Here is a 23,708-nt window from a genome sequence, read left to right as displayed (position 1 = left end):
ACTCACTTCCCAAGCTCTCTCATCCCCAACAGACTTCATCCTTGCCCCTCTTTCCAAAACTCTTGCATTCACCTCCCTAACAACCCCATCCATAAACAAATTAAACAACCATGGAGACATCACACACCCCTGCCGCAAACCTACATTCACTGAGAACCAATCACTTTCCTCTCTTCCTACACGTACACATGCCTTACATCCTCGATAAAAACTTTTCACTGCTTCTAACAACTTTCCTCCCACACCATATATTCTTAATACCTTCCACAGAGCATCTCTATCAACTCTATCATATGCCTTCTCCAGATCCATAAATGCTACATACAAATCCATTTGCTTTTCTAAGTATTTCTCACATACATTCTTCAAAGCAAACACCTGATCCACACATCCTCTACCACTTCTGAAACCACACTGCCCTTCCCCAATCTGATGCTCTGTACATGCCTTCACCCTCTCAATCAATACCCTCCCATATATATATATATATATATATATATATATATATATATATATATATATATATATATATATATATATATATATATCCCCAACCCACCCACATACACATGTATATACATACACGTCCACACACGCAAATATACATACCTATACATCTCAACGTATACATATATATACACACACACAAACATATATATATATGCACATGTACATTATTCATACTGTCTGCCTTTATTCATTCCCATCGCCACCTTGCCACACATGAAATAACAACCTCCTCCCCCCTCATGTGTGCAAGGTAGCGCTAGGAAAAGACAACAAAGGCCACATTCGTTCATACTTAGTCTGTAGCTGTCGTGTAATAATGCACCGAAACCACAGCTCCCTATCCACATCCAGGCCCCACAGACCTTTCCATGGTTTACCCCAGACACTTCACATTCCATTGTTCAGTCCATTGACAGCCTTTGCATGCTTCTCACTCTCCCGTATGTTCAGGGCCTGATTCCTCAAAATCTTTTTCACTCCAGCCTTCCACCTCCAAATTGGTCTTCCGTTTCTCCTTGTTCCCTCTACCTCTGACACATATATCCTCTTTTTCAATCTTTCCTCACTCATTCTCTTCATATGTCCACACCATTTCAACACTCTCTTCTCTCTCAACCACACTTTTTTTTTTCACACATCTCTCGTACCCTTTCATTACTTACTCGATCAAACCACCTCACACATTTCATTTCCAACACATTCACCCTCCTCTACACAACCCTATCTATAACCCATGTCTCACAACCATATAACATTGTTGGAACCACTATTCCTTAAAACACACCCATTTTTGCTCTCTGAGATAACGTTCTTGCCTTCCACACATTTTTCAACACTCCCAGAACCTTTGCTCCCTCCCCCATCCTGTGACTCACTTCCGCTTCCATGGTTCCATTCGCTGCTAAGTCCACTCCTGGATATCTAAAACCCTTCACATATATATATAAGGGAGACAGAACAGTGCTGTTTCCGTTCACATATTTATGTGGCATGTGATATTCGGGTCTGGCACTATGTCTTTCATAAAATTTATTACATGATCAAGACAGAATAAGCTGTTAAAAATTTTTGCTTACTGTAAGACTGTCTGAATTACATAGACCGTCACTAATATTTATGTTACAATTCTTTGCATCTTTAAAAAGGGAAGATTTGATATATCTCTCGATCAGTAAATTAATACCTTATGATCTCTTAACACTCACCTTAACTTCCAAGCACTTAGGGTTTGGAATTCAGTACCCCATTGTGTTTTTTATTTTAACCTGAATAGTTGTCATTTTGTTGTTAGCTATTTATCTGGGTGAATTTACATATATAGTAGGAGTAGAAATGTGAGTGTAGCCTATGTAGATTTTCCTTGAAATGTACAAGATTGAATTAGACAAGAAAGAAATTACTCTTCATTGAAGTAGGTTTTCGATGAGTCATGAATGTTTGAAAGGTACTCTTCTTATAGGGAAAGATTTTTCGTGTGCCTTCTACCTCATAATAGGTGCACAACATATCAGAGAAAGATGAGTCATGTCTATGAATATACGTATTCTGTTATTTTAAGATATTTTAAGTATTCCTTTTGTATTATTATAATGCATTTAATTTTTTGTGTATAGGTATATGAGTTCTACTGTATTTTTTCTTGCACCCTAGATCGCAGTGGGCATCTAATCATCTCTTTCGTGGGTCTTATTCATATCACCCTGTTGGGTGCGACTGCATTACTGGAGAGTTAAATGAGAACCTCAACACACCAGTATGTGCTATTACGAAGGATGGTGATAAGGTTAGAAGTATAATCTTGCATATTTTCACTGTTTTCATCTTGAAATTATATAATCATGAATGAGACAGACAGCACATTCATATTTTATGAGTTTTGTTTTTTCAGCTTATGAAAATTTTTCAAATATTTGTGTTTATGCTATTTTAAAGATATCTTTTCCTACCTATAGCCCCTTTTGCTATAAATACAGAAAAAAGAGTCAGTAGCATGGGACAGGATCCATATGTATAGTACTCATGGTGACTAATGCAAAGAATGAAACAAGCTGAGGTTGGGAGAAATTTATGAAAATTACCTCACAAAAGTAAAGAAGGTGCAAAGATCAGTACAAGTCCGTTTTCAGCACAGAAAACTTTGAAAATATGGATGATGATGTATTCAGTCAATTTTAATAACAACACTACTGTATCACACTGTTAAGATAATTTGTATGACATTATGTAGGCTTCCCTATCCATAAACAAGGTTTTTTTTTCCCCTTCATGTTTGACAATCTTACTCCACACATTATCTAAACCCCAACTTTCCCTTTTCCTATATGTATTACAGCTCTTTCTACCTTTTAAATAAGGTTTTCCTTCATTTCCACACCTCTTACTCTTTTCTGTTCTCTAATCCTACTGAAGAGTGCCCACGACTATTTAATCATTGTGCTCTACCTCTTACAAATTTCATCCTGAGTCACAAATTTCCAACATTCATTTAGTACACCATCACTTTTGAAAAAATACCTCCCTTTTGCATACTATCCCTTCCTTCCAAGAGCCAGTTATTCTCAGATTTTCATTTATCCATTTTTTGAGCTCCTCAGTTGCTCTGTGGTTTTTATGTTTGCACTCTTTTGCTTCATTTAACATAATTTACTCTTCATTCTATCATTCTTTCATCAGTATTTTCTGGGAGATTTGGGTTTTCCTTTAGCTTCTCTCCAAAAGATATCATTCACCACCCAGTCTCAGCTCACCCAAAAGAACATAAGTGGCTCTATTTTACAGTTCATTTATACAAAATGTTTTCAACTTTATCAAGATAGATTAATATTCAGTTTATGAAAATCAAGCTTATTGTCTATTATCTTCTGCTTCAGGTTCCAGTGGTTGTGTTAGCTGGAGAAGCCAACAGCAAAGCACAGTATTCGACAGTTCATGGAGCTCTTCGGAATGGTATTGCACAAACTGCACATTATGTCCACACTCAGAAGAGGTAATTTATTTCTGTATCTAAACCGAATCCAGTAAGATGTCACTGTTTCTTTACTTTCCAGAAGTTATTTAAGTGCAAAATATTGGCAATATGGTATTGTACTTATGATTATTCTTTATTTTGCTCTTTTTTCATCTTGCTTTACCTTCCTGCCCCAGGCCTCCTTTTGTAGGTCTCCTGCAGCACTCGAGAAGCTAGCCACATCCACAAGGCAGAACCACACATCAAGAAGTTTAGTGATATTGTGTTGAGTATTTGTGGGGTGTGTGCAGGATGAGAAATAAATGTTTAGTGTCTTCAGTGTGAAAGTTGCAACTTGAACATGAAGGGACTTCATTTTACCCATGAGCAATGTTTGATCATGGTTAATAGACTCTTTTTATCCCCAGAACCATTGTAGTAGCCTCCGTGGTCTTTATATGTGTTTACTGACGTGACAAACTTCCACATGCTTGATGGTTTACTGACACCAATGAGTGAAATACCATCCATTCCAATGCATTGATGCCAGCTTCGTTCTATGACTTGTGTTCAATGTAGGAAAGTGAAGAGGGTTGTAAGGAGGACGTAGAGAGTTGTGAGGAGGGTAAAGAGTGTTGTTAGGAGAGTGAAGTGTTTTATGTAGAGTGAAGAGGGGTGAATGATGACAGCACTGCATGTGTACGAGTGTCTGTGTGTGTATTTTCTTGTGTATTAATGGAAAGTAAGTTTATATCCATTTGGCCCATTCTTAATTTCACTTGTATATTAAACTCAAATTTAAGCTGAAAGACCTCAAAATTTATAGCATGAACTTTCACATTACATTAATCCCGTTATTTAATATTTGTGTAGCGTAAAATTACTGTGGGACTGGCTGTGGTTTCACTGCATACATGACAACTAGGGAATGGATGAGTGGATTTGGCTTTTCTTCATCTGTTCCAGGCACTACCTTGCTAACATGGGAAATGGTGACCAAATATGAAAAAAAAAGATGAACCAAAATGAAATTCTACTCTATTTAAATTTTCCTGTTTCCTTTTATGCCTTAATTCTAAGAAATTATTTATTTCGAAATACTTTTCCTTAATTCACATTATCGTGTGTAACATGTTATCACATAAGCACTTATTCCTGTTTTGTCCAGGCACAATAACTCCAACCCATGTATTCTCTGTGTATAGCTATTTCCTACAAAACTTGGACACGTGAGGTATATCACTAAGCCTTTCCATGTCTGTGTGTTCTTTCTCAATCTGTCTGCCTCTCTTTTTAACTGTACTTTTATATTATTATTTCAGTGCTTTCATTTCTGCATTTCTGCTTGCATAGATATAGCACTGCTATGCAGCTGTTTATAGTTTTGATCAGAGAAACAAAATTTCAAATGAACTGCTTCTGTCATTTATCTTACCATTGTCAAGAAAGTGAAATATATAATGTAGAGTATAGCATTCACATGACTTTTTTTTTTTTTTTCAGATTGGGAAAGCATCAAGAGGAAGATGTAACAAACATGTATGTTAGTGACTAAGCTTTAGAGCCATTTCTCTAAAGGTAGAAGCTCTCTATATATCCCTGTTGCCTGCTCCCTCCTGGAATTTCCTTGAAGGGATGGCTTCAGGAATGGAGTCCCAATATCTAGTTAACTCCAGTGCTGCCTTTTAGCAGCTCACCGTTTACAGGCCACTGGCAGAGGGCAACTCTGGGACCGTATTTGCAGAGATAGAATCAAAACAAATTTGTTAATTAATTTCAATGTTGCCAAGCTGCAATGAAAATTTTTGTGGGACCTCTTGAAGTAGAATAGCAAATTGTTTTTTTTTTAGGAAACCCATAAGAATATTTTACTCTAGTTTCTTAATTTTAAATAAGAATAATTCAAATTCAGATCTATTGAGATTTGCATCATACTGTATTCCATAAAGCTTTCCACATTCTTAGTTGCTGATGAGAGGGTTATGAGAGCAACATATATTGAATGAAAAACTAGCAAACAAAGCCTCAAACTTGCAAATACTGTATAAATTTTTCTTGAACATTGCAAAATAAGACAAATGTATAATTTGTAATTGCATATATTAATCAATGGTCATGGCAAAAATCAAAAAGGATAAAAATTATTATACACTTTCTGTGAAAAGTGTTTTAATTACAAGATTACATTAATCAATATACAAAGATTCATGTAGGAGGAAGCCTTCAATTAAATCTCATGAAAAAAAAAAAAGTTAGGTATCATCCTACTTATAATGACTTTTATAACTAAACTATTATTTACAATATATAATTTACAATATATTGATGTTTATCATATTTGATTGTGCAAATTATTTATACATAAATTAAGTAGAATTTCTAGCTGCCTACATATAGCTATGTAACAACAAAAAGCTCTTTAAAACTTTTACAAGATCTATCTCCTACTAGATCTTACTAAGTCTTCACATACATTGGGAAATCTCCACCATTCTTGTACACTTCAACACAGGTCTGTTATCAATATACAATTTACAATACTGCCATACTCAATAAAATATACATTAGCAAACAAAAAAAAATAATTTGTTGCTATAACTAAAGATTCATTCTACGTTTAAAATACACGCAAAACAAAACTTTCAAAAATACAAATTATTCATTGTGACATGTCCCTTGTTCTAAAATACTTGTGACATGCCTCAAAGTTTTGGCACCAGAGACAAAATATTTCCTTTTATGCTGTTGCTATACTTTGCTGAACTTCATCCCTGAAACAAAAAGAAAACATGTAATTACTATTACTGATCTATCATGTTGCCTCCAACACTTTATATATTTAAATGGACCTTATACAAAGTGAGAGGGTATGTGATCTTAAAATTATACTTTGGGTTTTTTACCTGGTGGATGTATCTTGGCCTTAATGACCCTAATGATAGGACTAAAACTCAACCATGTTTTTATTTTTTTTCAAATTCTTAACATTAGTATGAAACTTTTATTTGTTAGCAACATAGCACAAGGAAACAGTTGAAAGAATGGCCCAACCCACCCACATGTATATACACACATGCCTATACATTTCAATGTATACATATACACATTCATACTTGCTGCCCCCCGCCATTCCTGTTGCCACCCCGCCACACATGAAATGGCACCCCCCCCTCCACCCACATGTGCACGAGGTAGCACTAAGAAAAGACAACAAAACAAAGGCCACATTCGTTCATACAGTCTCTAGCTGTCATGTGTAATGCACCAAAACCACAGCTCCCTTTCCACATCTAGGCCCCACAAAACTTTCCATGGTATACCCCAGACATTTCACATGCCCTGGTTCAATCCACTGAAAGCACCTCGTTCCAATTCACTCTTCCTTGCATGCCTTTCACCCTCCTGCATGTCCAGGCCCCAATCGCTCCATCCTTCCACCTCCGACACATATATCCTCTTTGTCAATCTTTCCTCACTCATTCTCGCCATGTGACCAAACCATTTCAATACACCCTCCTCTGCTCTCTCAACCACACATCTCTCTTACCCTTTTATTACTTACTTGATCAAACCACCTCACACCACATATTGTTCTCAAACATCTCATTTCCAACACATCCACCCTCCTCCTCGCAACCATATAACATTGTTGGAGCCACTACTCCAAACATAACCATTTTTGCTTTTCGAGATAATGTTCTCACCTTCCACACATTCTTCAACGCTCCCAGAACCTTCGCCCCCACCCTGTGACTCACTTCCGCTTCCATGGTTCCATTCGCTGTTAAATCCACTCCCAGATATCTAAAACACTTCACTTCCTCCAAATTTTCTCCATTCAAACTTACCTCCCAATTAACTTGTCCCTCAACCCTACTGTACTTAATGACTTTGCTTTTATTCACATTTACTCTTGACTTTCTTCTTTCACACACTTTACCAAACTCGGTTTCTCACTGCAGTTTCTCACCGGAATCAGCCACCAGTGCTGTATCATCAGCGAACAACAACTGACTCACTTCACAAGCCCTCTCATTCACAAGAGACTGCATACTTGCCCCTCTCTCCAAAATTCTTGCATTCACCTCCCTAACAACCCCATCCATAAACAAATTAAATAACCATGGAGACATCACGCAGCCCTGCCACAAACCGACATTCACTGGGAACCAATCACTTTCCTCTCTTCGTACTCGCACACATGCCTTAATCCTTGATAAAAAATTTTCACTGCTTCTAGCAACTTGCCTCCCACACCATATACTCTTGATACCTTCCACAGAGCATCTCTATCAACTCTATCATATGCCTTCTCCAGATCCATTAATGCTACATACAAATCCATTTGTATTTAACAATACTGTGGACTGCACATCCAAGATGTGGTTGATAGTATTACTTAATGAGAAAGAAAAGTTCAGGTTCTCTATCTACCCATCATCACTAACTCCATGATCAGGGTCAAGGACAAACAGACTCTAGAATCACTCATACACATCATATGTTAGTAAAATGTAAGCTGTAAGACTTAGAAAAATTAATGAAATAATGTGAAGATGAATGTCTAACTTAGTCTTCTAGGAGAAATCAACTGAAAAGTACAGAGAACCCCATAAAAAAGTGAGGAAGTGTGCACAACTAAAGGCAGCCTAAGTGTAAGTATAGGGTGTGGAGAGTGGTGTACGGTAAGGTGGAATATTCAATTCCAAGAGGAACCTAGCCATACTTGTACATATCTGACATGGAGACCCTAGCTGTACTTATGTACAGCTAGGGTCTCCATGTCAGATATGTACTTATGTACAGCTAGGGTCTCCATTGTCTTTTCTCACTCTCAGTTCTATTTGAATGTGTGCTTCACTGGTATTTAGAGATGCATTATATCAACAAACAACTGTACATAGTACATAGAATAAATCTGAAGAGTTATAGTTAGCCATGCAGTACAGTATCTTAATATGGGAACCATAACCATACTTGAAGGAAATGTCTTTTAATGCCATCAACTAAAATGAAAGGCACAATTTCTTTGTTGGAGATGCCTTTTGTCACAAGCAACTAATCAGCACTTGAAAAGAATCCTTGTAATAGTTATCCATATAAAACATTGGGAAATGTATGGCCCTGGGGTATGCCTCACATCAATTAGTGCCTAATTAGCAATAGTCTTTAAGGCACTAAATATGGTAATTATGATTCAGCAGATATTGAACTTTTATCTAAGAAGTGGCAATGGAGTTCACTAGGTATGGAGACTCCACTGTCGTGGCCATCCCCTTGAGGGGGTTCCAAGTGGGGAAAAGGCGTTGAATTTATAGGAGACAGATTGATAGCACTGGGAAAAGTTCTTTGCATATCATTTTGCACTGGTGGTGGCAGAAAGCAGATAAAGATGTATGATTCAGCTAAATTCAACAAACACCAAATTCAAATGTCTGCACAGCAATAAATATGTTTTACCACAATAATCCTTTTCCTTTTACTGATATTCCCTATTAAATGATTAAAATATTCATTGGATATTTTGATAAACCTTGGCCCTGGGAACCTCACTAAATTATCAGACTCAGTCCTTTTAGGGTTAAGAAATAAGGTTGATGATGCAAAGCATGCAAGTAGAAGCTGAATTTACCAGAAAATGGTGACGAGTTAAGTAGAGAAAGTGGAGGAAAATTTTCTGGACAAAAAGTGATAGGTAATATAGCTGGTAGGCAGCCAACGACAAGGAACATATTACCAATACTGGAAGGGTTAGTGACGGCTGCTGACTGAACCAACATTTCAATAGTCCTCGAGTTGCACTCCTCTGATCAAGACAGCTGTCTTTTCTTTCTGCCTCATACGCATGTGGACTACTGGCATTCTGTCCACAAACATGCAATCTAATCTCTCCTTGTCATACATCACACTTGACAACACAACACTCACAGCTCATTCTTTATCACTAGATTTTCCTACGGTAAGCAATATGCCATTTGGCAAAATGGGAGGAGCAACAGACAGAAAAAGTAGGTAGTAATATTTAAATAGCATTAAATAGAAACCTTTGATAGACGTAGTAGGTAGAAACATTAGGCCAGAGTATTAAGTAGAAGTAGTCTGTATGAACATGATGTAGGATCCTCTACAAACACTGAGCTAGTTTGCCCTCTGCCAACGACCTACTGCCATAGCCAACCCCACCCCCTTAAGGGAGTTCCAGGTGGGAACACGTCAGAGAACTAGAGAGATAGAAAAAAGACCTGTGTATCATCAAGAGCAAATAAAGATCTCAGTCAGAAAAGATTCTGAAGGAAAAATATCAATTTACTTTGGAAGTAAGTAAATGGTTTAGCAAAGTATATGTATGGAGTGAAAGTACACAAGTTTGGAAGATAAAATGAATTCTGTAAGAACTGAAGAGAATAAATCAAACAAATGACAAACTCGTTATAAGAAAGAGTTATGAAGAAACAACCAGGTATAAGGGAGAGGGATTCCTTACATGAGAGGCGGGAAAAATAACTAGGGCTCCTAAAGAATTTAAAAGCTGAAAGCAGAGATGGAATGATGAATGAAGAAAAAAGGATCTACAACTGCTACTGAGTGGATTTGGAAAATGTATCAGGGCATCCCTAACAACTGAATGAATATGTCTGAGGCAATGACCTTAATATACAGTGGTAGCAGTTCTGGATACTGTTATTTCCTATGCATCAGTAATCTAATAATAAAAACCAAACTCCTCATACTGAACTTTGTAATGAAATAACCTATGTTATTTGAAATAACCTATGTTATCAAGAAAACTAAATAATGAGTGTTTATCCACTCCTGGCAATTACCTTCATCATTGGAGTAGCAGTTATGGCAGTGCAGTTTATGATTACGCACTCGCACATCAGCACCTGCAGATCCATTGCCTAGTTGTATGCCGCACACACAACACTTAAAGCAGGGGATGTGATAAAACAGCCGCAGGCTTTCAATTATCATGGCAGCTCCCCGACCTGAAACATATTTAACACAATGAGTGGCCTTTCACAAATAATATTTTCTTGCAGCAGTAGTTACCTTTTTTTTGTATAACAATTAATTACAAAGCATTCATATTACTTAAAACGAATTATGGACTAAATGCCCTATAAATACCAATAATGTTACAATATATATATATATGTGTGAAATATACCCAGAAGGTTTGGTGGTAATTTACAAGAGGCTGTGAAAATCTACCAGTGAGCAGAATACAACTAACAACTAATAAATGACCTTGAAAATGTGTATGAATGGGCTACATACAACTTATTGGTCACAAAATAAGAATTAAACAATTATTGTACAATACTATTAGTGCAACTACACAGCTACAGGAATTGTCATACTTCTTTTTAACATATTCAAGGAGAAAATTACAAACCTAGTTCCTCAGAACAATGTGAACACTTCTTTTTTCCTGAGACACTTAATAATCTCTGATCTTGTGAGGAGGTAATATCTTGCTGAGTGGTAGGAGGGGATGGTTGACCAGGTCCCAAACCAGACTGGTAAAGTGGAGCATGAGCATGAGGAGCATTACTTAAGGCATCTGCATTCATGTAGTCATGGTAGTTCTCGTCACGGTAACTGTTGCTTCCGTAGTTATTTCCCAATCTGATGAGCAAAAACAAAATGAGTTATCAAAACTACTAAAATGACATATTCATAATTATTCAATTGAAAAGTTTACAGTGAAAAAACTATACTCATTCCATAATCATGAAATCTCACATTATCATGAAATTCCAACTTTAATGAAAGAAAACTTACCTCCCACTGGCATTGGTGTAAGTGTTCTTGTTGTTTTTACTATTGACTCTCTGTGTCAGGTTGTGAATAATAGAATCAGGAAGAGCTTTGTCTCCATTAGGTGCAGGTGTAGGCATTTGAGGTTGATATGTTGTGGCCTGATTTCTCCAGCTAGTATTGCTGCTACTAATGTTACTGTTACCATTATTATTATTGTTATTATTATTATTGTTGTTAGTGTTATTATTGGCATTATGACTTGGGGAAGAATTTCTTAGGGCTTGAGGATAGGTAGAATAAGTGGGTGCTGTACTTTGGGGAGGATAGCTAAAAGTACTTTGTGTAGGAAGATAACTTGTGGTTTGTTGGGGAGATGAATGTTGTGGGGATGTACGTTGTGGAGAAATAGTTTGTGAGGCTGTAGGTTGTGGCTGAGACAACGAAAATCTTGGGCGAGAGATTCGGTCCTTCTGTTCTATTCTTCTTTGCTCTGCTTCCTGCAAGAAAAATTTTACATTACTCGCTGATTTCGTTTTCCATAATACAAAAATCTTAAAAATCTTATGTGGATCACTGCTCTTCTGAGATAAACAATTCAGTACTTCCCTTTGTTGTTTCCTATCAGTGAGTATATTGTTGGCTTTTTTGGCAAGACACAGTCTGTCTAACCTAACACAGAAGGAATCTTAAACTTCTAATGTAATGTGCTTAGTAATACCATGTAAATCTGCTAACTCATCAAGAATTCACTTCTAATTTTTAGTTTTTCAGCAAATGACAAAGCACAAGGAAAAGTATGCACCAATTATGGCCCTCTCAGATGACAGGTAAGATAATGAGTATGAGGAAGCAAATACAGTAGGGATTACAGTAATTCGGGCTCCCCAGATGTCCGCAGACCTGACTCTTCAGAGTGGAAAGGTTACAGGAACAAGGAATGACAAAAGAGAGCTCTACTGCAACACTTTTTGTGAAGATGGAGTGTGGTCTCCACACATACTATTAAGGGAAGAAACTAGACGCATGACATACATACATATCTTAGGGATTGAGACACACAGTCAGCTTATGAATACACTGGATCAAGTATAAATGCAGAAGTGTAAAGGAAGCAACATCTTGGCAGACTGAAAGGAATGGTTGAAGAGGGTAATACGATAAGACTTAATGAGGTGGAAGGCTTTTGATTTCACTTTTGCTGACACATATGTGGAAGAAGATGCAAGAGCAGTATTCCATACTGGGGGTTACTGTGACCTAATATGGAGATATGGAACAGCTGATCATAAAGAAAATGTCTGGGGTACCTAACAACAACCTCTACTTTTGCAAAGGAAATTTTGTTATTCACTATATGAAGTTTTGAGGATACAGTGGATGATATGTTTATACCCATATCCATAAAAAGAAGTCACCTCCATCTTAGTGCCCAGTAACAAAAGAGGTCTGACAGAGGTGAGATTTGCTTCTATGTGGTTTAATTGCCCATTAAAGAAATTCTGTAACTATTTCTGAAAGACTTTTCAGTAGTGTGACAATGTATTATTACTATCAAGCTCATCACTACCATGATTTTCTGGCTTTGTCATAGACAAAACTGAAAGTCAGTACATTATAAGAAATATGGTCATGGCTTTAAAAAGCAGATCTTCACCATAGAATCTTGACATAGGTTGAAAAAAATGGAGCAGTTAATTTTCATAAAACTGCACATCTAATATTTGTCTAGACGTAGCAGAGACATGGAATTCTGCAAGTCTGCACCAGGTAAGGTACATGAAAGTCTCCCTTGAGAGTCAGTGCAATAACTGAAATGTTGCTCAACTAAATGGTGACAATCAATAGCATATTCACAGTTTAAATGCTTTTTTAATTTTTTTCCATTCCTTATCATTACAGAGTACCTTCAGTCTTTTCATTTATATGATCATCATACCTTATATCAGAAACTCAAATCATTGTGATTGTAGAGAGCACCTGTTCCATTCATTTGCAGGCCAAACCATGATATAATCATCGCACATTTTCAACACTGTTGCTGATTCTTCTACAAAACAAAAGTCTCGAAAATAATAACTGAATGTGTCTATATATTTCTGCACTGATCATCTTGTTTTATGTAAGCTGAACAATACTTAATTACCTATATGGCATACGTTGTTTCCCTTTATCAAGATACAAGGTAGTGCTGTACCACTCATAAACACAGCAGTAAGGTTCAAAAGCTCATTTACCTGATGGAGCCAATGCTTGCTGTAATCCCTCTTTTGTGCATCAGGCTTCTTCTTAGTGATCCAGCTTTCATTATCTGTAAGCCGGGGTTTGGGGATTGCTGACAGTGCCAGGAGAGTTTGCTTAGACATCTGTTGACCTGATGATGAAGGTTTACCTTGCAATTCTAACTGCTCAGTCCCAGTCGCTGGAGATTCACTCGCAGCTATCCGACTCAGCCTGTCAAAAAACCAAGTATTTTATGTGTTGTTTGATAATCATTTATGAGGTTTTGCTTATGTACTGATGTTAGTGGGTGCTTCAGCAAACAGGTAATGCAACACGTATCTGTATATGTTTGATCTGAGTCCATTTCTGAATACAGTCATATGTATGTTGCTCTACCAGACTAACCATTGCATTGGATGATGAAGAACAACAAACATTCAGTACAATGCAGCTTTTTTTTTCAAGAAGGTTCAAGCCTTACTGTCCACAAAACAATATAAAATACATCATTTGTATACATTTCCCACCAACCCAAAAAGAAGTAATCTTTTCATCCTCAAACAAGTGATACCAAAGGCAGGAGAGTTTATCATGTACTTTAATAGTGACTGCAGTTGCTACACATAAAAATGACATAAGCAACCACAGCATGCCAAAAGGACATGATGTGGGGTAATCCTACAAAAAGTTACTCCCAAGCACTTAGCTATGCTATCATCAACCTACTGCATAATGAATGACCCCCTAACTGTAATGGAGCAATGGCACAGTAAGTTTGAAAGGGCAACAAAAATAGGCTACACTTGGAGGTAATGCTGGCTATGATTAAATAGCATAATCCAAGCATTTTCTCTGTGTGGTATAGACCATCACATCCAGAGCAACTGGACAGGTTGAGTTGTCTAAGAGGAGGAGAGGTGAGGGGGATTGAGTCTGGGGAGAGGGATGCCATGCCATGGGTGGATGTCTGGAGAAAAGAGGGTTTTGCAAGGGGTGGGGGTTTGGGGACAGGAATGCCATGCAGGGGAAAAGAGGGTCTTGCCAGGGATTGAGGTCAGGGTGAGAGGGTCATGCAGGGGTTGGAGGTCCAGGGAAGGGAGGGCCATGTTGAGTGTGGGGATCTCATGAATGGAGAGCTATGTAGGAGGTAACATACAGAGTGGTAGGAGATAGAGTTGTCTGGTATGGAGGGCTTCAGGACTTATACTATGTTGGCAAGTTTCCAGATGTTAAGAAATCTGTTATTTGGCCAGGAAAGGTTGAAGATGTTTATGAGCACAACAGGGCCAAAGTGTTTTACCTGTCGTATGTCGTCAGGACCCATTGCAGGAGAGTTCCTTGAGGTTTAAATTGCAATGAATGTGTTGGTGTTTGGTAATATTTATGTGTGTGTGTCAAAGTAGATCTGTCACAAAACTTAACTGACCTCAATTTAAAGGAAGTACCAACTACTTCAAAAGAATCTTTAAATTTCTACCATTCAATAATCAGGCTTTTCTAAATTAGACAGATTCTTTTAAGCACTCAATTCTTGAGATTTACCTTATAGCCTCTCTGCGCTCAGCAGTATTGAGATCACCAGTTGATTTCTGAGATTTACTAGGAGTTGGTGGTGGCACTTTCTTCTTCCTTGGAAGTGGCTCTGGTATTGATTCTCTTGGAGAGGCCAAGGGTGTTGATCTCATTGCTTGAAGAGAAGGGTGTTTTGAAGTCTCAATGGTGGACTGGGAGTTTGATCGAGAAAAGGGATGTGGGGATGCAAGGGTGCTATACTGTGAGGGGGATCCAGATGGAAGTGCCACATTCCTTTGTCCTTGGAGTTTATAACAGCCAATTCCCTCGGCTGCCACCATACTGGATGGAGATGCTGACTCATAAGTAGGAGCTGTGTAGAACTCCTGAATGGGAAGACGAGGAGATGGCTGCTGTTGTAAGTCATAATCACTGTTCTCAGCACTTGAATTAAGTTGATGTACATACGCTGAGGATTCTTCATGACTGGCATATGGAGTAGGTGGAGGAATGTGGGCTGGTTGGCTATTTGAAACAGCCGCAGGATCATCCACAAGCTGTCCAGTACGCCGAAGCATATCCTTATCATGCTGCATCATTTCCTCTTCAAGCTCAGCCAATTTCTAAAGAATGAAGCATGAGTTATATTTCAAATATATATCTAGAGTAAATTTCCCTGAAGTATTACAGTGCAATATATACTAAGTGGTATAAATGGATCTACAAAACAATGAATTCAAAAACATATTACTTTTCAAGTAAGGAAATTAATACAGTTCAGTAAAATGGAAGAATGGTAAAATCAAGGATTTTAGAATTTAATTCCAACCCATCACCAAAAGACTGAGTAAGTTTCTGATGACATTTCAAAAGTACCTTCCAAAAACATATAAATGTGAATAAGGTATATCAGAAAACCTGAGATAACTAACACTGTAAATTTGCCCTTACAAGTGTACCATAAAGCTAGCACAAGAGGAAACAATAGTTGCACTCTCTCACTGCCACATGTTGATTGTCAGGCAACCATGTTATCAGTAAAGAGTACTACATAATGATTTTTACTGACCTGGACAAGATGTATGTACGTGCTATATTTAATTATTTATGAAACTCTATACCAAGTGCATATCTCCTAAAGTTCTCAAGATATATCTTTAACGGAGTGGTCTATTTTCTCTCTTAAAAATTCTGAAAAAACAAATTAATGGTGCAAAATCTTCATGATTACCTAAATGTGATATAAAACATCAATGTCTTCTTATCTTTCCATAACCTTTCCTCTTAGGTCATGTTTGTATCTTTATTTGAGTATTTTGTTGTGCTGTACTACACAGTAAAAAAATGATAAAACTGCGAGGCCCTTTGGGCATTAGATGAGAAAAAACTGACTATGTTGAGAAAATTTGGGAGCATTATTTAAATGTTTTCTTTCTCTAATACTCCTCAAGTCTGTTAAGGCATAAGATACTCTGAACATTTGGAAGCCCTTGGTTTAAATCTTTTTCTATGTTTTCTCTACAATTATTCCATGCTTGCTACCCTAGCCTACACATTTTTATGGATTTTTTTTGAGATATTTCAAATGGTAGAAACAATATGGGATTCAAGAGCTGTGGGAGGCTTTACTCATTCACTATATATTGCATTATGTAGATTTTGAGATCTACGCCATATGAAATATCAACACAGAACACCAACTTTGAGCCTTGTTTTTTCTGAAGTAGGTCTTTTGCCCTTAAATCTCTTGAACTTCATTGCTCATTGTTACTTTTTTCATATTTTTACAATAATAATAATATTGTTTTACTAAATTATGCATATTTTCTCAACTGTCTCATTTTTCTAGTTTTATATTTGGTTAATTTTCATTGTAACTCAAACTGAATTATATTTCATGCTTAGGAAGCACAAAATGAAAAATCTGTATTGCAATGTACAAAGTGAAGGACATTAGTATTACATGACAGAAAGTCATAATTAGCCTATATGTTAGGAGTAATAGGGGTAACAGTAAAGTAAGTCAAAGCATTTCCATGTCATCCTTAAAAGGTAAAGGTTCAAGTAACCCCCATAAAGCCTCATTTATCATTCTACTTTTAATTCCGTAAATGGTTAGTTTTTCTCAGTGTCTTGCTAATCCATAATGTAGCCATTAATCAATAAATTGAACAAAAACAATAACAGCTTCCAGCAGAACAATTTGCTTGACAATTCTATATTTCTTAATGGTTTTCAGTTTTTTGAATTTCTTTCTGGACAATTGGCAAAAAAAATCACTTTCATCTTTTGGTACATAGAGTGTTATGTACACAGGGTAAAAATTTAACAATCTTTCCAAAGAAGTATTATTTCTTTGTAAAATATAAGTTTACTTGTCATATTTTATTCTCAGCTCAATTTCTTAATATACAGACATGAGAAGGGTTTGTTAGGCCACAGATAAAACTGCTTGGCTATTAAATGACCTAGTGACGATTTAAATGATCCAATACAGTTCACCTACAAGGAATTAAAGCAAATTAGTCCGCTATCTCAAAACTGGCAACTAAGATTTTCTTAGATATATGTATTGATCTCTTAATGTTTAATGTACTTTTATGCACTGAACCACTCTTGTGATTTACAAATGCTCTCTAAATTATTCCTGATCACAAGATTTACTTGTCTGTGCTTTTTTCCTCCCATCTGAGAATTTACTGAGCACAGTATTATCATATTAATCAATTCATATATATTGTGAAGGTAACAGTCTGTACTTATATCACTCTAAACATGGTGAATTATCATATCCTACTTGAAATTGCTGCCTGAGAATATCAAGCAATTAAAATGAGTGGTGCCATCATTTTGCCCAAAGTAAAAAGGTACTCAGTGACAAATGTATATTCAATGTTAATCAAAAAAGGTCTCAATCAATCCATGATGTTTTTGTCTCTCAACAAACTCACATTGGCCTTGGTGCTATGCAAATAAATATTTTTACTGAACAGTGTAATGTGATGTTTTACATTTGCCTGTTTTTAGCAAACATTTGAATATCCACTACTTATAATATGACAAAAGTTATGAGGCATTGAACAAAGACATTCATTTACTGAATATTCAGCTAAACAAGTTGCTTGATCTACGTATCTACTGATTTACCTACATGCAACTGAACTTTTTTTTTTATCGTACATAATCTAATATGCATAAAACAAAATTTTCTAATGTTTTCTCTTGTGCCAGTATTAATATGATGTTATTTTCACCTTATACTCTTCAGGCTGTGAAGTGGATGAGGCTACAGAGTCACTAATGTAGTCCAAATTACCCCTTTGGGTCACCAAGTGGTCAGGATACTGCTCTCTAGATTCAGAAGGGAACTGACACTCTGTCTCAACTGATGTCTGGGTTTCAGTCCTTTGTGGTTGGTGAGATGGCACCTCCCAAATGGTCTTGGCCATGACTGCATGATTTTCAAGAATCTCAGCTTGTCTTTTTTCAGTGTTAATATTGGATTTCAGAACAGAACAAGAGGAGTCAACAGCATCATTACTCATATGAATATGCTCTGGTTCTGTAGTCTTAGAGACAGAGTGAGAGCTCTCAGGGATGTTAGTCGAGGTCACAGGAACCATCATAGCAACTTCGGGTTCTGTATCCGATTCAGAGGAGGTTTGTAGGTTCTTTGCCTGGGAAGGAAATATGGAAGTGGTGATACATGAATGTGAAGAGTGAAAGTTGTGATTAAGAGCAGAATCTTCTAGCTTACATGTATTTTGAGGATTCACCATACCAGCATGCGAGTCAGATAAATCAGATATAAGCTCCGAAACATTGTTACTACGAGTTTCATCAACAAGAAATCTAACATTTTTTCCTCTATTAGTCTTCTTTGCAGAATCTTGAATATCAAAAGTAACTTGTTTAGGCTTGCACTTTAGTTTCTTCAACAATATATTTGCACTAGTACCTGTGTTAGAAGAGGAACCTTTATGCTTGTTGGGTGAATCCTTAACTGACCTTTCCAAGGAAAGATCATTCCTTAAATTACATAGTGAATTTGAAGTAAGCATAGGACTCTCAGCAGAAGAATCAGATGCAACAGCCTTAACAGGAGATGCTGTTGATAGCAATGCCTTATCAAATGGAACTGAATATTGTAAAGGAACTTGATTAGCACTCATATAATCATGTGTAGACACAACTGAGGGAGATCCCATCAAAGACATCACAACATTAGGAGGAAGTACGGAATTACACACCCCTGCATCTATCTGTGGGTTCAATACTGACACATCTGACTGAGATTTAGAATCAGATACAGGTACACTGCTAAAAGATTGATGTGATGCAACAACACCATCATTTGATTGAGAGGTTTGTGCAGTCAACTGATGTTTAGATACCACACCCTTAACAGATGACAGATTGTCACAAGACGATGTATCTTTGGAAAACTGCTGTGCACATATCATGTCATAATTCTGAGATATGCTGCTTGAAACAGACTGGATTTTGGAGTGGTGCTTTATTTGTGAATGACTACTATCACAGGGCATTACAGGGAACTGAGATTGATTTGCAGATGCCAGAGATGATGTTTCTGAAAAGTTAGAAAGATCTTTGACTTCAGAGTGAGATTTAAGTGCAGCTTTCTCTGAATCTGCATTGATATGTGTGTATTCTTTGGTTATACATGAGGCATTATAATAAATGGGGGATGCAGAGGTTGATGGACATGCAGCTACTTCAACTATAGGAATTTGTACAAGTTGAGGGGATGTATCTGACTGCAAGTTAACAGTATCCACAAACTCAGGGGATGCTGTAGGAAATGGTTCTGATGCACTAGTAGCCAAAACTTTGTGAGATGAAGGATGAGAATTTACAACCCGAGAAGTTGGGATGATTTCTGCCAAGGAAGACAAAGGATTAAGAGGGTTCACTTCCTCACATTCAGGTATTGGGGTAAGGCATGGAACACTACACTCTGAAGAGCTGAGGGTAAGGGTGGACGGGACGAACAAATACCACCCCCACCGTGATGAATGATACCATTCAATACCTCATCACCTCTAGAAAGTGGGGACAAAGGGAAAAAATCACTAGGATTAGGCATATTAGTTCCCATATATGCAAAAGGTTGAGTAATGTTAGAGACAGGTGAAGGAGGAGGAGGGGGTATTGAGTAAGGTAACTCCTGAAAGCATGAATTCCTGTCTACATTCAAGCACTGTAAAATAAAAAGAAATAAGGTCAGTGAACTTTCAGTTTAGTGATGCATAACAGTAGAAAAAATACATCATATCCATCAAATTATCTGTAATTACTAATTTAACTAATGCCATCATTCAGAGAAATATGACACTAAGACTACTCTTTACAGTAAACAACTCTTATTTAGGATATCATACAACTCTATCAATATCTCTCACTGTATATGGACAACAACACTATATTTTCAGTTAATAAAAAGAACTACCTTTTAAGATAATCTGTTATGTCACAGCAAAAAGATTTAAGATCATTAGTATACCATGGCCTGGAGAGACCATTATCTTAACTTTTCCTATGATAGTCTTGTTGACATTTGAAATGGGGACAAAAAATGCAAAATTCAAGTTTACACGTAAACAATAGAATAATGATACGATCCAGCCTTCTGCATTATACTCCATACTGGTAATGTTCACATCCCATCTGATCTTACGAGATGATATTCCCTATACTTTCACTCCGTTTTCTTAAAAAATTTCATAGCATTACTCAGCTTGCTAAAATTAGTCTTTAGTTACAGCATTTATGATCACTCTTTACTTCATCAGCACATTATCATAATTTTAGCCTTAAATCAATCATTATACAGTAAAAGTGCATAATTACAACCTATAAACCACAGTAAAAATTTCTCACTTGCTACAATATTCTCAATCAACAAATTCTACATGAGGGTACAAATGAATTATCAAGAGCCCTATCCATAAATATTTTTGCCAAATTTTACGTGCAACAATCCTATATGAAATATGAAATATAAAAACTACTCACTAACATTACTAAGCATACCTCCTGATACTGCAAGAGTTCATCTGTTTCATTCTTGTCTTGATTTACCCCTTTGTCCTCCTGGACATGGTCTTCCCACATGTACTGGGTCTGCTGCTGCTGTTGTTGTAGTTGCTCTGATCGCTCCAGATTTTCAATTATCTCACGCTCACGACGAGCAATTTCTGCTTCACTTAGTATCTGTGAAAAAGGGGTTTTGATACTTTCTATTCTATGCATTCTTGCTCTCATTTTATCTTCTTTAATCTTTCAAAATGTTCCTGTCAAGATTTCAAGACCAAAAACAAAATCAATATCACTGTATATCAGATACAACAGTTATACTTATCCAGCCAAGCGGCCTGTGCACAATTTCCTCCACACATCTGTATCCTTTCACTACAATGTCTTCCTTTCCACTTAATTCTGTCATCTTTACAACATCCACCCTTTTCTCAAGTCCACACTACAGGAGGTCTCCTATGAATGTCTAACCTACAAACAACCGTACATAAGAACATGATCAAGAAAAAAAAAATCCTAATCCAATGCACAATCAATTTCCTATACTTATGAACTTCCACACTGCATCTGTTTCTATTAAGTTTTGCTTAATATGATGTTCTATCAACTATATTTACTTTGTTGTATAATATCTAATCCAAATTACAATCAGGTATTGGTTTATCATCTAATCTTTTTCCAACTTATGAACTGTTCGACTTATGAAGAGGGTACAGGAACCTAACTGGTTCATAATCTAGGGACCCCATGTAAGTCCAAACTCCATCCATCCTTCATTTTTTCCCAACCACTCCATTCTTTATTTCATGTACATTTCTTGTATTCACATTCTTACCATTTCTTTTTCCATGATAAAATTTTAAAAATGCCATATATGGTAAAGAATGAAAGCTATTAATAGTAGTAAGGCATCTTTATTAAGATAGCAAGGTGTGTGTGTGTAAGTGTATGCAGAAAGGAAGATGAGTGGTTCCAGGTGAAGGTAGGTTTGTGGCAGGGGTGTGATTTGATCATGGCTGTTTAATTTGTTTATGGATAGGGTTGGTGTCGGAAGTAGAGGCAAATCTCAGAGAGAGGAGCAGGTATGCAGTCTATAGGGGATGAGGGGCAGGTATGCAGTCTACAGTGGGTAAATGGGCCTGGGAAGTGAGTCAGTTTTTGTTTGCTGTCGACACAGCACTTGCGGCAGTTTCAAGTGAGAAACTGGAGTCTCGGTTAGACGGTGTGTGACATGAAAAAGCTGGTAGTAAATATGAAGAAAGGTTCTTATGCTTAGTAGTGCAGAGACACAGGATGGTTGTGGTGCGAAAACTTGAAGTGAGTATTGTGCTTTCATTCTAAAGTTCATATTCCTAGCTATGAAACCTCAAATTGATTAAACATTATTTTGCATTCTCCAGATGTATAATGTTATCACTTCAAGGTCATTTTGTTTCTGCTTTTGAAAATAGCTTATCAAATATCTTATGGTCTTCTTTAATACTCTTAACACCAAAATGCAATACACTGCACTCATTTACACAAGTCCACTTGTCATAAATGCATAAATAAATCTAAATTTCAGATGTCACCATACATATTTAACCTGTTTATGGACAGGGTGGGGTGGTAGGTAAATGTAAAGGTCTTAATGCAATGAGTGAGTCTGCAGTATGCTGTGGGTATGTGGTATGGTTGATGTATCAGTTAAAAATGAATGTGAAAACATAAGATAAAGAGGTGCAGCAAGGTGGAAAACAAGACAGGATGGTTTAAGTGCAGGTTTGACCCTTCAATTGTTTCAGCCACATATATAAATAAATAAATAAATATATATATATATATATATATATATATATATATATATATATATATATATATATATATATATATATATATATATTCTTTTCTTTCTTTCAAACTATTCGCCATTTCCCGCGTTAACAAGGTAGCGTTAAGAACAGAGGACTGGACCTCTGAGGGAATATCCTCACCTGGCCTCGTTCTCTGTTCCTTCTTTTGGAAAATTAAAAAAAAATGAGAGGGGAGGATTTCCAGCCCCCGGCTCCCTCCCCTTTTAGTCGCCTTCTACGACACGCAGGGAATATGTGGGAAGTATTCTTTCTCCCCAATCCTCAGGGATAATATATCTATAATATATCTGGGAGTGGATCTGGCAGCGGATGGAACCATGGAAGCGGAAGTGGATCATAGGGTGGGGGAAGGGGTGAAAATTCTGGGGGCCTTGAAGAATGTGTGGAAGTCGAGAACATTATCTCGGAAAGCAAAAATGGGTATGTTTGAAGGAATAGTGGTTCCAACAATGTTGTATGGTTGCGAGGCGTGGGCTATGGATAGAGTTGTGCACAGAAGGATGGATGTGCTGGAAATGAGATGTTTGAGGACAATGTGTGGTGTGAGGTGGTTTGATCGAGTGAGTAACGTAAGGGTAAGAGAGATGTGTGGAAATAAAAAGAGCGTGGTTGAGAGAGCAGAAGAGGGTGTTTTGAAGTGGTTTGGGCACATGGAGAGAATGAGTGAGGAAAGATTGACCAAGAGGATATATGTGTCAGAGGTGGAGGGAACGAGAAGAGGGAGACCAAATTGGAGGTGGAAAGATGGAGTGAAAAAGATTTTGTGTGATCGGGGCCTGAACATGAAGGAGGGTGAAAGGAGGGCAAGGAATAGAGTGAATTGGAACGATGTGGTATACCGG

General features: G+C 37.0%; 2 protein-coding genes across 34 annotated transcripts in view; one reads left to right on the top strand and one right to left on the bottom strand.

Annotated features, from left to right (window-relative positions):
- Positions 1-5,794, top strand: part of LOC139764588 (uncharacterized) — an 86,423-nt gene extending 80,629 nt beyond the window's left edge. For all 7 annotated transcript variants that reach the window (XM_071691423.1, XM_071691420.1, XM_071691422.1 and 4 more), the window contains exons 19-21: positions 2,161-2,293; positions 3,381-3,496; positions 4,961-5,794. In XM_071691423.1, the coding sequence (XP_071547524.1) occupies positions 2,161-2,293; positions 3,381-3,496; positions 4,961-5,012 (301 nt within the window). In that variant the 3' untranslated portion in view covers positions 5,013-5,794. The remainder of the gene's footprint in view (positions 1-2,160; positions 2,294-3,380; positions 3,497-4,960) is intronic.
- The window catches only part of smash (smallish), a 435,656-nt gene continuing 417,562 nt past the window's right edge, over positions 5,615-23,708 (bottom strand). For 26 of the 27 annotated variants that reach the window (XM_071691393.1, XM_071691391.1, XM_071691407.1 and 23 more), the window contains 8 exons: positions 21,011-21,190; positions 18,211-18,633; positions 14,987-15,579; positions 13,459-13,675; positions 11,246-11,721; positions 10,857-11,089; positions 10,282-10,446; positions 5,615-6,228 (listed from right to left, as the gene is read on the bottom strand). In XM_071691393.1, the coding sequence (XP_071547494.1) occupies positions 6,206-6,228; positions 10,282-10,446; positions 10,857-11,089; positions 11,246-11,721; positions 13,459-13,675; positions 14,987-15,579; positions 18,211-18,633; positions 21,011-21,190 (2,310 nt within the window). In that variant the 3' untranslated portion in view covers positions 5,615-6,205. The remainder of the gene's footprint in view (positions 6,229-10,281; positions 10,447-10,856; positions 11,090-11,245; positions 11,722-13,458; positions 13,676-14,986; positions 15,580-18,210; positions 18,634-21,010; positions 21,191-23,708) is intronic. The other variant, XM_071691418.1, reaches the window with a different exon arrangement.

Source organism: Panulirus ornatus, chromosome 50 (assembly GCF_036320965.1).
Source record: "Panulirus ornatus isolate Po-2019 chromosome 50, ASM3632096v1, whole genome shotgun sequence".
In the NCBI taxonomy this organism is placed as follows: Eukaryota; Metazoa; Arthropoda; class Malacostraca; order Decapoda; family Palinuridae; genus Panulirus; species Panulirus ornatus.
This window is presented reverse-complemented; position numbering and strand designations above follow the sequence as displayed.